General features: G+C 52.1%; 4 protein-coding genes across 4 annotated transcripts; 1 reads left to right on the top strand and 3 right to left on the bottom strand.

Moving 5' to 3' along the window:
* Positions 1 to 3,687: 3,687 nt before the first annotated feature.
* J4E92_002083 (uncharacterized protein) lies at positions 3,688 to 4,986 on the bottom strand (the record flags this gene model as incomplete). The annotated part of the gene is made up of 1 exon (XM_051493489.1): positions 3,688 to 4,986. One exon carries the CDS (start codon positions 4,984 to 4,986, stop codon positions 3,688 to 3,690), a length of 1,299 nt encoding a protein of 432 aa, XP_051356720.1.
* Positions 4,987 to 6,487: 1,501 nt separating this feature from the next.
* On the top strand, positions 6,488 to 7,116 carry J4E92_002082 (uncharacterized protein; the record flags this gene model as incomplete). The annotated part of the gene is made up of 2 exons (XM_051493488.1): positions 6,488 to 6,741; positions 6,834 to 7,116. The coding sequence occupies 2 exons, from the start codon at positions 6,488 to 6,490 to the stop codon at positions 7,114 to 7,116; spliced, it is 537 nt and encodes a 178-aa protein (XP_051356719.1).
* A 679-nt stretch (positions 7,117 to 7,795) lies between these two features.
* Positions 7,796 to 9,055, bottom strand: J4E92_002081 (uncharacterized protein; the record flags this gene model as incomplete). Its single annotated transcript, XM_051493487.1, has 1 exon — positions 7,796 to 9,055. The coding sequence occupies one exon, from the start codon at positions 9,053 to 9,055 to the stop codon at positions 7,796 to 7,798; it is 1,260 nt and encodes a 419-aa protein (XP_051356718.1).
* A 906-nt stretch (positions 9,056 to 9,961) lies between these two features.
* Positions 9,962 to 11,951, bottom strand: J4E92_002080 (uncharacterized protein; the record flags this gene model as incomplete). The annotated part of the gene is made up of 4 exons (XM_051493486.1): positions 9,962 to 11,494; positions 11,546 to 11,740; positions 11,797 to 11,838; positions 11,916 to 11,951. 4 exons carry the CDS (start codon positions 11,949 to 11,951, stop codon positions 9,962 to 9,964), a joined length of 1,806 nt encoding a protein of 601 aa, XP_051356717.1.
* Positions 11,952 to 12,032: the final 81 nt, after the last annotated feature.

The following is a 12,032-nucleotide window of genomic DNA, read 5'->3' as shown; positions in this document are numbered from 1 at the left end:
GCGACGCGTTCGAGAGGAAAGCGATCGATGTAGGTGTGTATCGCGAACGGACGGCTGTTACTTGAGTGCCGGCAAGCTAACTAGCCGTAGCGACGACGAAGGGGCTCGATCGAGCTTCGGTGAGGTAGGTAGGTTCGACACGGGTTTGCTCGTAAGACAGCAGGCTGACTGATAGTAGCGAGGCGATGCGACTGGCAATAAGATCAGCTTCAGGTAGGCATGTACAGGGAGCGAAGGGCTTTCGCTTGAGTGCCGCGAGCTAATGAATGCTAGACTTGCCAACGCCAGGAGGACTTACGAAGAGGTGTGAGGTGTGTACGTCAAATGCAAGTACGTTGCTCGCAAGCCGGCAAGCTGACCGGTACCAGGGGGGACGCAGTCGAGGGCTTGTTCGGTGTGCGTATGTGCGGCGACCGCCACACACTTGCCTAGACGCCAGCAGACTAACTAATTGCAGCGGTACAGCTTCAGAGTCGGATTTGAGCTGCTGTTTGCTTGTATGCATGAGCTAGGTCCTTTGCGAGTCGGCGAACTGACTAGTGGCAGCAACGAGTCTTTGGATCTCTGATTTGCCGTAAGCTGGTAAGCTTGAAATCAATTCTTTGGCGCCGATCATGAACGCTGACGAGCAACAGTGGGACGAGGATGGAGATGGAGATGGAGATGGAGGATGGAGGGTGTATGTGGTACGTGAACCGCCACCATCATCGAGCCATCGACTAATATGATTGTCCAGCAGCGGAAGCACGATTTTGCTCGCTGAAAAATTCAGCATTTGTAGGTGGCGCCGCAATCGAGGTCTGAACCGTAACGCCTTGCTAACAAGACTGCAGTGTCGCTTTGCGATCCATGGCTCCGTCGGTCACAAGCCGTCGAGGACATGGTAAGTTTGATAATGTTCTGGGCAGAGTCGCATGCTAATAGATACGCAAGTAATCGTATTGTAATCCTCCCCGCTGTGGGTGGACGTTGGTGTGTGAGTATGCGATGATCCAAAGTTGCATTGCTGGAGGTGCTAACTTTGATCACAGTCGTGGGACGGTTGCCTTGCCGCTCCAAATTTTGAAAGCTTTGACCACCGCGCCGGAGGCAGCAGCGCCGAGGACCCGAGCCTCGGCCCGCCCGACGCCTGCACCTGTACGTTCTCCCATTGCCAGGCAACATGCACTTCTCCGTCGTACACCACTGACTTTGACACACAGCTGAACATGGGATTTTGACTCTTTTGGAAATACGTCTTTTTGTGTACTAGCAACGGACCTTGCTCTTTTTGAACTAGCTTGCTGTGGGATTGTTGGTTTGCTAATAAATTATGCCAAGGGCACCAGGTGGAGGGTACGATCCGGAGACTCTGGGCCCGCAGATTGTGGTGTTGCCCGATTGATTTCGGTGCCGCCAAGAGTCTCATGGATCATGCAGCAGCAGTACCCTCACTTGGTGGGCGGTCCACCTTGATCATGTTCCATCTGCTCGTGATGTCATGTCGAGTGAAGTTCGCATCGGTGTGCAAGCCAACCTAGGAGTAAACTCAATACCCTGGAGCCTACCTTGACGTTAGGACACCCACTTTGCAGATTTTCGTCTTGATGTAGTCCGCAGACCTGTTCAGTTTTACTTTTTTCGTGTATGAGGTGTGTGCACAATCGGGGTTTCCGACACGCGTCCGCGGTTCCTCGTACCAAGTTGCGTGGTCTCGCTACCAAGCTGCGCGACCCTCGCACGCACATACTTGAAACTCCTAGTCTTCTGCTATGCGCTTTCCATCTACTCCGTCCAGTCTCTCCACACCGATGCACTCAGCGTATCTGACTGCCCACCGTATCTAGGCACGACTCCCCAGACGCAAACGACTTTCGAACGGATCAGCAAGGCGCGCGACGGCGCCCGGGCGTGTCTCCCCAAGCCCCCACGATGTCCGCCTTCCTCCAGTTGCCCCGCGAGCTCCGCGACATGATCTACGAGGACTATTTTGCGACCGAAAACGGTTACTTCTACAATGCTGAGCACGACAAACTTACGCAGGCGGATAGCTCGCCCATACAATCGCTGTCGCTATCTCTTGCCTGTCGACAGGTCGCGTCTGAGGTCCGAGGCCTCGCCTTCCGCACCAACACGATTACATTCTCGACGTCACACTCGCAAGGAACACAGGAGGCGGCAGCTGTATTTCATGCCACTGCGCATGGAATTATGTACAGAAAGAAGATCATGATACGTTCGCTAGTATCTCAGCTTCTCACCCGCGATATGGCGCAGCTAGCGGCTGAAGCATATCCGCAATTTGCGCCTGTGTTCGACGGCTGGAGACCGCAAAGCGATATTCCTGTTCTTTACAAAAAGAAATTTCACTGTGGGGCCGCCCCGTCGGTCTGGATCGACTTTACACATCTTATTCTAGATTTGATGTCAAAGCATCCTTTGTTTGTCACAAGAGCTTCCGCTATACCTCGACTATGGGGTCCAGATGTCGACTGCCGCGCCACTGAAGTGAATGATGCATCACCGGAACCTTGGTCGATTCCTGATCCCGCAGAGCTGGACCGCCTAGCAAGCATCATCAACGTCGAACCCACACTGCCGCATTACGAACCGAACACGAGATACACATACTCTGCAGCCTCCACTGCGCTTCGCTTCCTTCGCATGCTGCCTGATACATTGCGTGGTGAGATACAGAGCATTACTCTCTTAGAAGACCACGCATCTGTCGCATCTGCAGAGTGCCACGGAAGGGGATTTATCGGCCTGTGTCAATCCAACCCAAAACTTCGCGTCAAACGTGTTGTCAATCTTTGGCAAAACGCGCTTCCAATCACTCCCGCAATGAAGTATAATTACATGTTGGCAAGCCAGTACGGCGAGTCGACCGTTCATCTCGCAGGCGATCGTTTGCTACCCAAACACGTTACCAAAGCCCTCGGGGCATGGGCATCGGAAACCATGGCCTTGCCGTCTCTTGGAATGCCGGAAGGATCTTATCGCCTTGTCTTCGATGGCGAGCCAACTTTACAGCATAGTTCCGACGTATTCAAAGTATTGCAGAGAGACATGGCTTGGCAATCTGCCCTCGACGAGGCCTACTCTCGTGGCTTGTTGCCTACACCCTCTTGGCTGGAGCGACGGCTTCGTGTAGGATACCTTTACGAAGGGCTTCCAGATTTCGTCCGAAAACTATCAGACGAAAATTCACCTCTGACTTGCAATTTCAATCCCGCTTCACCACTTGATGTCGCCGAACTGTTAGAAGAGCGTCGTGCATGGACCGTGCTGGATTGGACGAAGAATTGGGACACGCACGAGCCGCGCGAATATCAGACAGAGGCGCCATTGGCAGAATGGCATATCCTTCGTTATCAACGCGTTTTTGACTAGATATCTTCATGTTATATCTGGCGGTTGAACTCTGATAGTCATGGGCACACAGGTATGGTGGGTTATGCGGCACGATTGTCCAGTAGTTGAGATTTATAATTCATGAAATCACCGTCATTCTACTTGCAGGATTTTACTGTCTCCCTTTGCGCCTGATCATAATTTCACCGCGAGCCCCATTTGCGCTAATCTCCGCATCTGAACGCACGGAGTCCTTCGTCAGAACTGTTCCAGAAGTCGCATCGGTGGGAACAATGACAGCGCGGTGGTCTACGTTTTAAGTTAGAGAAATCACAGGTCACAGAGCAATATTACTCACAGTTGCTCGACGGGAGTCGAAATGATCGTTTCGATCTTGGACGAGAAGTCGTGACGAACCCCCCACTTCAGACTCCTCCAAATGGGCTCCCAATGAGCACGGGTAATGTGCTTGACATGGCCGGTGAATGTGACATGCGGGATAAGACGAGTGTCCGATTTTGCCGCCGTGTACTTCGCATACAGCAACGTGAAGAACCAGTCAACGAATTCAGCTTGGCAAGAAACCTCGTACAGAGGGTACGTAGACCACGGGTCAGCCCACTCTCTGTGACCGTGATCAGAGCGACCGGTGATAAAACCAAACTCCAGGAACTGGAGTTTGTCCAAGCCCATGAGCATCTCCAGCGCTAGTGGACCCAGTCGGGGTGTGGTTATCGGGGCGAAACCGATGGTCTTGGTGCTTCCGTATCCCAACAGCCGGAAGTACTCTAAGTTGGACATCTTTAGAGATATACGGCGAAGGCTGTTGAATGGGAGGATCTGAATCCTTGGGATGGTCTGGATAATGTCACGTCCGTAGTAGTAGTGCTTCGTGGTAGATTGCCACGTAGTCTGCTGAAGCTCGATACCGAATGCCTTACTGACCAACAACAAAGGTTTCAAGCTGCCCTTTGGGTTGTATTTCAGGTGTTGCGAACATCGGGCGGAACGGCAGAATGCGCTTGCATATTCCATGGACGTTCCGCGGTTTCTGACATGCAATCCCGAAGGCCAAACGAGACGGGGATCCAAAAGATTCTGCGGACGTTCCTGGCAGGTTATAGGAGCGGACATGCTCCCTGCGTGCGGCTCGCCTTCAGACGACCTTAACAGCCTTATCGGCCTGTACTCAGACGCCTGCGGATCACGCTTGCGGGGCCACAAGACTGGCCCTACCACAGCTTCGAATACCATTTGGCGAAGCTCTGCCGGTAGGCGCATGAAGGGAAATTTCTGGCCGGAGAAATTGACGTAGTCCAACCAGAGTGCCGTCTTGCGTACAGTCGTGCCGTAGTATTGTCTCAACCACTGCCTAGCTGGTAGCCATGAACACCATATAGCACCGTAGCGGTGGATAAAGAGCTCTTTCTTGCCGTTGATCAGCTTCCATCGAACGCTGATATGGAAGGATGTGTGGTCCTTGTCGCTGTCCGGTACCACGAGCGTGAAGAATTCCACGGCATGTCTTTTGGGTGATCCGGGCATGATTCGAATCTGGTCCGTGTTACCAAAGAAGGTAAAGCATTGGGATCTCTCTTCGTGAATCATTCCACCGAGTGTGTAGAACGCTTTCGAAAGACTGCGGACGGACATCTAACCATGTTAGCTACTTTATTCTACTATATTCAAGGACTCTGGAGGTGGACCTACGGATTTGGTAGTTTTTTTGGGTTCTGGTCTCGAATCGTATGCTCCGGTGATGTCAAGGTCAAACACACTGGGCATCTTGAGTTCCTGGGGATACTCCTTCAACATCTGGAATCTTCCAACGGATGTATTCATCGTCCCTTACTCGAGTTTGCGCTGTCGAAGATAAAAAGATCTGGATGAAGGCGATGCTTAGGTGCTATCCGAAATGCCACAACAATGGTGCGATGTAGTCGGGGGCCCGCTTCATTAAATACGTCCCATGATCCAAGTACCCAGCTTTATTTCGGAATGAAGTAGTTGGTTTGTTCATGGAGTGGACCTCAGAACACATCGGTATCCCACTGGCGAGCCGAAATGAGCAGTACACCTGGGCACCGATCCCGAGATATGAAAAGAATCTGGTATTCGAGCTCTTCGTGACGTCGCCTAGGTCTCAGTACATACCTTCAACATCGTCGTCCATGTTTGACAGTCTGAAATGCAGGAGGATAAGCGCACCACCCACCCACCAACAGTGTGGACGTATCCAGTCTTCCGGCGGGGTAAGATCAATGTGGGGCTGCGCTAGAGGGAAATGCGAAGCTGTACCCTACCCGTCGAACCACTTGGGCAGGTTCATGCCCTTGCCCGGAATGATATCACGAAAGCTTTTTGTAACGAAGTGTCATAGTTGCACCGTGGTAGTAGCCGGTCATCGTAGGTTCCGAATGCAGACGGAACTCGACCTCAGGAGGTCAGGTGTAGCCTTTGAGATCGGGATGGAGGCAATCAATTGACTAATTCAAGGGTCTTACATTGACGTATAACCCAAAGGTTCCGATCGGACTCTAGCACGCGAGTTATGACATGTGCGCAAATGTTAATCCTGTGCGATGCGGCATCGCAGTACCATGGTCATCGCGACTGTACTTATGCGCGTTGCAAGGGCAAGGAAGTACGGCTCTGCATTGGGGAAGCGGTGGTGTTTTCCGAAGCACACGCATTGAGTAGTCTGCAATTACCGAAGAGTGATTTTTGACATCTCATCGCATCCATGTAGGAGATCGAGTTGCCATAGCTTCGCTTTTTTCGATAACGAATACTTTACAATCTCCTCAATGACAATGGCAGCTACAGCTCGGGAGCCCCTCGATCATGACGATCTTCTCAAAATCAGTACTGATGGAAGTTCGATTGGTAACGGAAAGGCCGAAGCTGCAGCTGGCGTCGGCGTGTTCTTTGGAGTATCAGATCCAAGGTGAGCAACAAGAAACTCACCTAGACCCTTTTTTCACTCCCTTGATCTCCTTCAACATTACGAAAAGCGACTGCGCACCCTGGAGTTCTGTTCGCTCATCTACCCCGACGCAGGAACATTGGCCGCCCGCTTGGCCTGGGGCCCCAGACCAATCAACGCGCCGAACTGTCCGCCATCCTCGACGCGCTCACGGCCGCTCCTCTAACTATGAACGTACTGATTCGTACCGATTCCAAGTACTGTAAGAATATTGTCGAAAAGTGGTATGACACATGGGAATACAGGAGTTGGCTAAAGCCAAAGGGTATAGAGCACTTGAACATGGATCTGATTGAGCGCATCATGGATTTAAAGAAAAGAAGATCAAGGAGGGATGCGATGACGGAGTTCTTTTGGGTCAAAGGACACGCTGGTGATCCCGGCAATGAGGCAGCCGATAAATTGGCTGAGGCAGGTGCAAGGTAGGTGTATATTCATGCTGCGCAATAGCGTGATGTTCGAGGAGCTCCTCGTGCATGCCCATCGACCTCAAACTGTGTTGACTGGAACGCAGGCGCGCATACTGGGAAAAGCACGGTCGATGGCCCATAGGTGACCGTAGTCTGCCACAGAACAGGCCTGGTGATGTGGATTTCGTCCTTGGTAAGAAGGTAGTCAGAAGGCGAGATGGCAAGGGCGAGGACCTTGTACCTCTGACACCAGAGGAGCTCGAGGCCCAGCTTGCAGCTCTGCGCGGATGGAAGGCCAAGCGAGAGCCAGTCGGCGATGGCAGGGTCGGCCAAGATAAGGTCAGCAAAAAGAAGGCGAAAAAGAAGACAAGACAGAACGGCAAATGATGGCCAGGAATGGGTTCGAGCACCTAAACCATGATATGTAGTTATAGACCACCTTCTCAAGGGTCACCAAGAAATGTAATGTCGCAAAGAGGCAACGTTTGCGATTGAATCAACACATCCGTGCGGTGTGTTAAACGTCGATCCCGAGGCACCCGTCCAATCGCGGACCGCGGAGTGCGGCATTGAGATGACTAGAAGTTGTGTGGCATTTGGCACCTGAGCATTGACTAAATTTCGGTAATTGAGCAACCACCAAGACAATGCATACTTCCATCTTGATAGTATATCGAAGAACGAGACACAAAGAATTCTTGCTATCCCTGGTGGCGGCCTAGAGCCCCTGGAAGAGGCAATCACAACGGCACCTTGGCAAGTGTGGAGGCTAAACTCAATGCGGCCGTGTTCCCCAACACCTCGCACTGGCTACATCCGCGTTCCTCCACGAGTATGTTATCGAACCCAAAACGGCTATGTTCGCAGGAAAATATTACATTTGTCTCCCGCGCTGCAATGCGCCACCCTCAATCTTCATATGAGAACTCATGATGCACAATCTTGTGAAATTCACCATCCTCGTCCCTAAACCGCCACCATTCACATGGACTCTCACACTCACACTTTGGCGGACTAACAATGTTGTTAGCACAAAGGAAGTACCCGCCCGGGCGGTGGCCACTTACTATGTCGAATCGGGTGTAGCTAGAATTTCTGCAACATCCGCTGCCATGTCGCCCTTCTTACCAGATGCCTTGATGTAGGCTTCGCCGCGCAACAAAGGATCCCATTTCTCATGGGCTGATCGCTTCACGTGCCCAGAAATGGTAACCTTCTCGATCCTTTTCAGCAGGTCGTAGCCCAGTGTCAAGATGATATTGACAAGCTCCTTTTGGCACGTCAGACCGTCGAGAGGTGTCCAACAATCCGTCCGATACTCCCAATAATCCCCCTCACCAGGCAGCGGCTGAAGAGACGGCTCGAAGATCTGGAACTGGAGGTTCAAGTGTTGCAAGGTATGTATACCTGCCAACATCTTCAAGCCGCCCTCAGCATCGCGACGTACGATACGACGATCGTCAAATTCATAGCCGACGAAATGCAAATACTCCTCGTTGGAGAGACTTAGCGATACACGCTGTAGTACCAGAGGGTCGCGAGGCGGGAACGAATGGCCTGGCAACTCTTGTCTCGTGCAGTATCTGCGAAGATAGTAGACGGTGTCATTCAGAACACGCAGCCGGTTGAAGCGCTTGATAGACTTACCCCATACAGCTTTTGCGACTTCTCGGCGGACTTCCCGATTGGCACGCATGAGATTCATCGCCGCTGCTTGTACATCTCGAGTAGGACCAAGGCCGACATGCGAATCTTCTGGTGATGTCTCGTTTTCGACCGAACGATCCGCACGCTTGAAGTGACGCTTCTTCCTCTGAACTTTGGCGAATGAGATCGGATACACCCCAGTGTTTATCCCATCAGTCCATGATTTCGCACTGAATTTAGCCACAGCGGCTTCGTGGCTTTGTTCGACATGGGCATGAAGTTCCGGGTCAGAGTGCGGCCAAATCTGCTCTCCGACCAAGAACTCGTATATCATCAGTCGGATCTCTATCGGCAGATCCATGAGCCGGAAAGGTATGCCTGTTTGATTCTGGTATTTCTCTAACGCCTTTTGCCTGGCTCCTTGTCCGCCGTAGTGGTGTCTCAACCAGACTCTAGCGGAAGTCCAGTATTCGGGATTGAAATGCGTCTTTGTTTCGTTCAATCTGGTGTCGGAGATATGTTCGCTAAGTTCTAGCTCCGAACTGTCGTGTATGGGCCCTCGTCGAATCCATAACGCATGTCTGGCATCACAATACGGGAAGTGGACTCTATAGAGCTGAAAGATACTGTTCTCGTCATCGTCAAGCTCTCCACTCGGCACTATGATGGCGCCCCTCATATTCGCTTCGCAAGTAGGGTTATGCGTCATCTCCTGGAATATAATATCCAAGAAGCTGTCAAGAATAGGGTCCTGAAGATGTCAATGATGTGATCTAGAACCCAGACAATGTGCGTACCTTCCATTGCCAAATTTTTGGACACATCGGCACGATATGTTCCATAACAATATCATATTTCCGGATGAGAGCGGAGAGGGTTTTGTCGTCCATTTCGTCATAGTACCTGCGTGATGATAATTCGAGCTCAAGCAAGGCTTCGCCATGACGGTCATGTAAAGTGCGGACCAAGGGTGAGTGACTCATGACTTCGACAAGATGTTGGCAAAGAGGGAGTAAGATCAAGGATGAGTGTGAAAAGAACGTACTTATATATGAAAGAGAAGGGCTGTGAAGTGAGACGGGTAATGAGGAGAGAGCGAATTGGAAGAAAATGGATCAGGGGTACGCCTCGGGGCCGAAGGTTTTGTGAGGTGTATGTCACGATTCTGCACGCAAGACTGGTGCGGCTGTGTCTACCCTGTTCCTTGCGAAAATCTAGATGAGAACTTCTCTACAGTCAACAAGTTGAGACGAGTACCAAATTGGAAATATACCTGGAATACTGTGTTGCTTTCATGCCTCGGACGGCTCAGCCCGTTATAGGTATGTCACAAACACGTGACGTTGGCAATGACAATGTGTTCGGTTACCCAAACGCGCTCCAGTTCACAGCTCTCAACTACGGGTGATCAAAGGTAGCGTCTGCAGTGATGGTGGTATCAAATGTAACACTTCCCGGAATCAGCGGGGCCGGTCTGTAAACTGGGTCAAAGCAGATCATTACATGCGACGCTATTAGCGACCGTCATATCGGGATGGGGAAACATTCTGCGATGAAGGTATCCGGCTAGACTCCATGTTGGTAGCTACAACTCTAACAGGCTCTTCACTTCCCTAACCATCAGTCGATCCTCGGCATCTTTCGCTTCAACCTTGCCGATCGTACCTGCAGCATCCATTACCTTCCAGGTGTCCCTGAGCTCACCCTGCATATCAGCGGCATACACTAACCAACCAATAGATATGATACCCATCTTCTGGTTCTCGCTCCATTGCTCTTCGGTGCCGATGTTTTCCAGCAGCGAAGCCAGAAGCTCGCCTTGCTCTGCTTCTGGGAGTTCGGTCTCCGAAGACGAAGGCGTAGACTGGTTTGCGCTGTGCTTCTTCATGCGCACTTGATGGTTCGAAGATGTCATGTTCATTGCTAGGCTGAGAGCCGAGGCTTTGAGCGCGGGATGTTTCTCGTCGAGGAGGGCGGTTGTCAGGATGGAGATCAGTGTGGACGAAAGCGGGGGAGAGAGGAGGTGTGGTATGAAGAGTGGCGATGAGAAGAGATTGCATGCGAGATGCAGTGTCGTAAGTCTAAGAGGGTAAGGCGCGGAATCGCCCAGCTTGTCAACGTGGTCCAGCAGATGGTGTATAGTGGCAGGTGTGCCAGTTGCTCCCTTGTGCTCCTCCGCAAAGAAGCCAGCCACGCGAACGTCGGTCAAGGCCACCCTGAGCAGATCTAGGGCCGTGAAGAGAAGCTCTGGCGGGAGTACTGAGGTACTGTTTCTCAGGAAGCTGGCGAACTGCGGCAGATCCCCTAGGGGTGCTTCTATGGCCCCAGATTGTTCGCGGGTCTGTATGAAAGATACAACTGACGACACAGCTGGCTCCTTTCCTGCATCTCCCATCTTCACGACCAGCTTTTCCAGTGGCGGCACCTTGGTGAACTTGACAGGCCTTTGCCTTTGCCGCAACAGCATGGGTGTGCTCTTCTCGAGATGTGGGTGCGCCGGGAACGCAGCGTTGACCAGCATCTCCACGTTATTCCGTAGCTGCCTCGGATCAGCTCCACTCCACTCGTCTCGCTTCTCGCCCTTGAGGTATGTTATGAATGTTGGGGTCGCGCGAACGTTCGGGTAGCGAGTGTTGATGGAGCGATCGGCGTGACTGAAGTCGATTTTGATGAAGACACATTTGGTGCCAGTCTCGGCAGCGAGGTCGTCGTACGGTTGGTACACCAACTTGCATGGCGCGCATGTGGAGCTCGTGAAGAAGATGATGGCGCAACGGTCATTCGCGAGGTCGAGAAGGCGGTCCACGTCCTTCAGCGTTGTTATGTTGTTGACCCTGCCCGTGTTCATTTCCAAAGCACTACCCCCAGAAGAGGCCCCGTTGGATGTACTTGCAGTCGACGCTTTCGTATGGGCTTGCGGTTGTACCGGCTGCGGTGTGGGCGCTTGGACGATGGGTCGCATAGCGGCGTCGATTTGCGGTTTGAGCATTTGTCCGAACGGCGTGTTCAGGACGGTCTGCGGGAGGGAAGTGATGTGGTCTGGTATTCCTTTGCCGACAAGGAACATGGCGAAGTCGTTGGAGAAGTTGTTACAGTTGTGCGCGAATAGATCGTATGACTGGATGGACTGTCAGCAGAGCCTGCGCAAAAGTGCTGAACGGAGCCGTACCTCGGCCGTGTATATTTCCTTCAGAGACTCGAGGTACTCTAGTATAACCTCCATAGGAAGCGCAGTTTGCCCCAGCTTGATGACCTCCATCGGCCGGCCATGGTGAGTGGTGCCCGCCCGGCATGTCTGCACGCCTGATCCGTAGTAGTATTCTATGCCACCGAGTACGATAGAGGTGTGATATACGGCATCAATCTGTTCGGAAGGATGTGTCAGCGGATGTATCGAGTGTCGGAAGATATATGGCCTACCTGAATGCCCAAGAATTGCCGCGACATGCTTCGCGCAAGACCCTGGATACCGTCAGTCCGAGGAGACTTTCAAGGGCGTCGCGAAAGCGCGCGCAAGTACATCTGTTCCCGCCACTTACCTGAGAAAGGTCATACACGTATAATTGAACGTCCATCTTTGAAGAGATTTTGTGATCAGCTTTGAGGGTGTTGTCGCGCTCGGTGCATGTCTGGAGGCATGGTGCGAGATTCGTAGG

The sequence above is a fragment of the Alternaria infectoria genome (genome assembly GCF_024043175.1).
Source record: "Alternaria infectoria strain BMP 0036 chromosome Unknown scaffold_2, whole genome shotgun sequence".
In the NCBI taxonomy this organism is placed as follows: domain Eukaryota; kingdom Fungi; phylum Ascomycota; class Dothideomycetes; order Pleosporales; family Pleosporaceae; genus Alternaria; species Alternaria infectoria.
The sequence above is the reverse complement of the archived record's forward strand: the minus strand, read 5'-3'. Positions and strand labels throughout refer to the sequence as shown.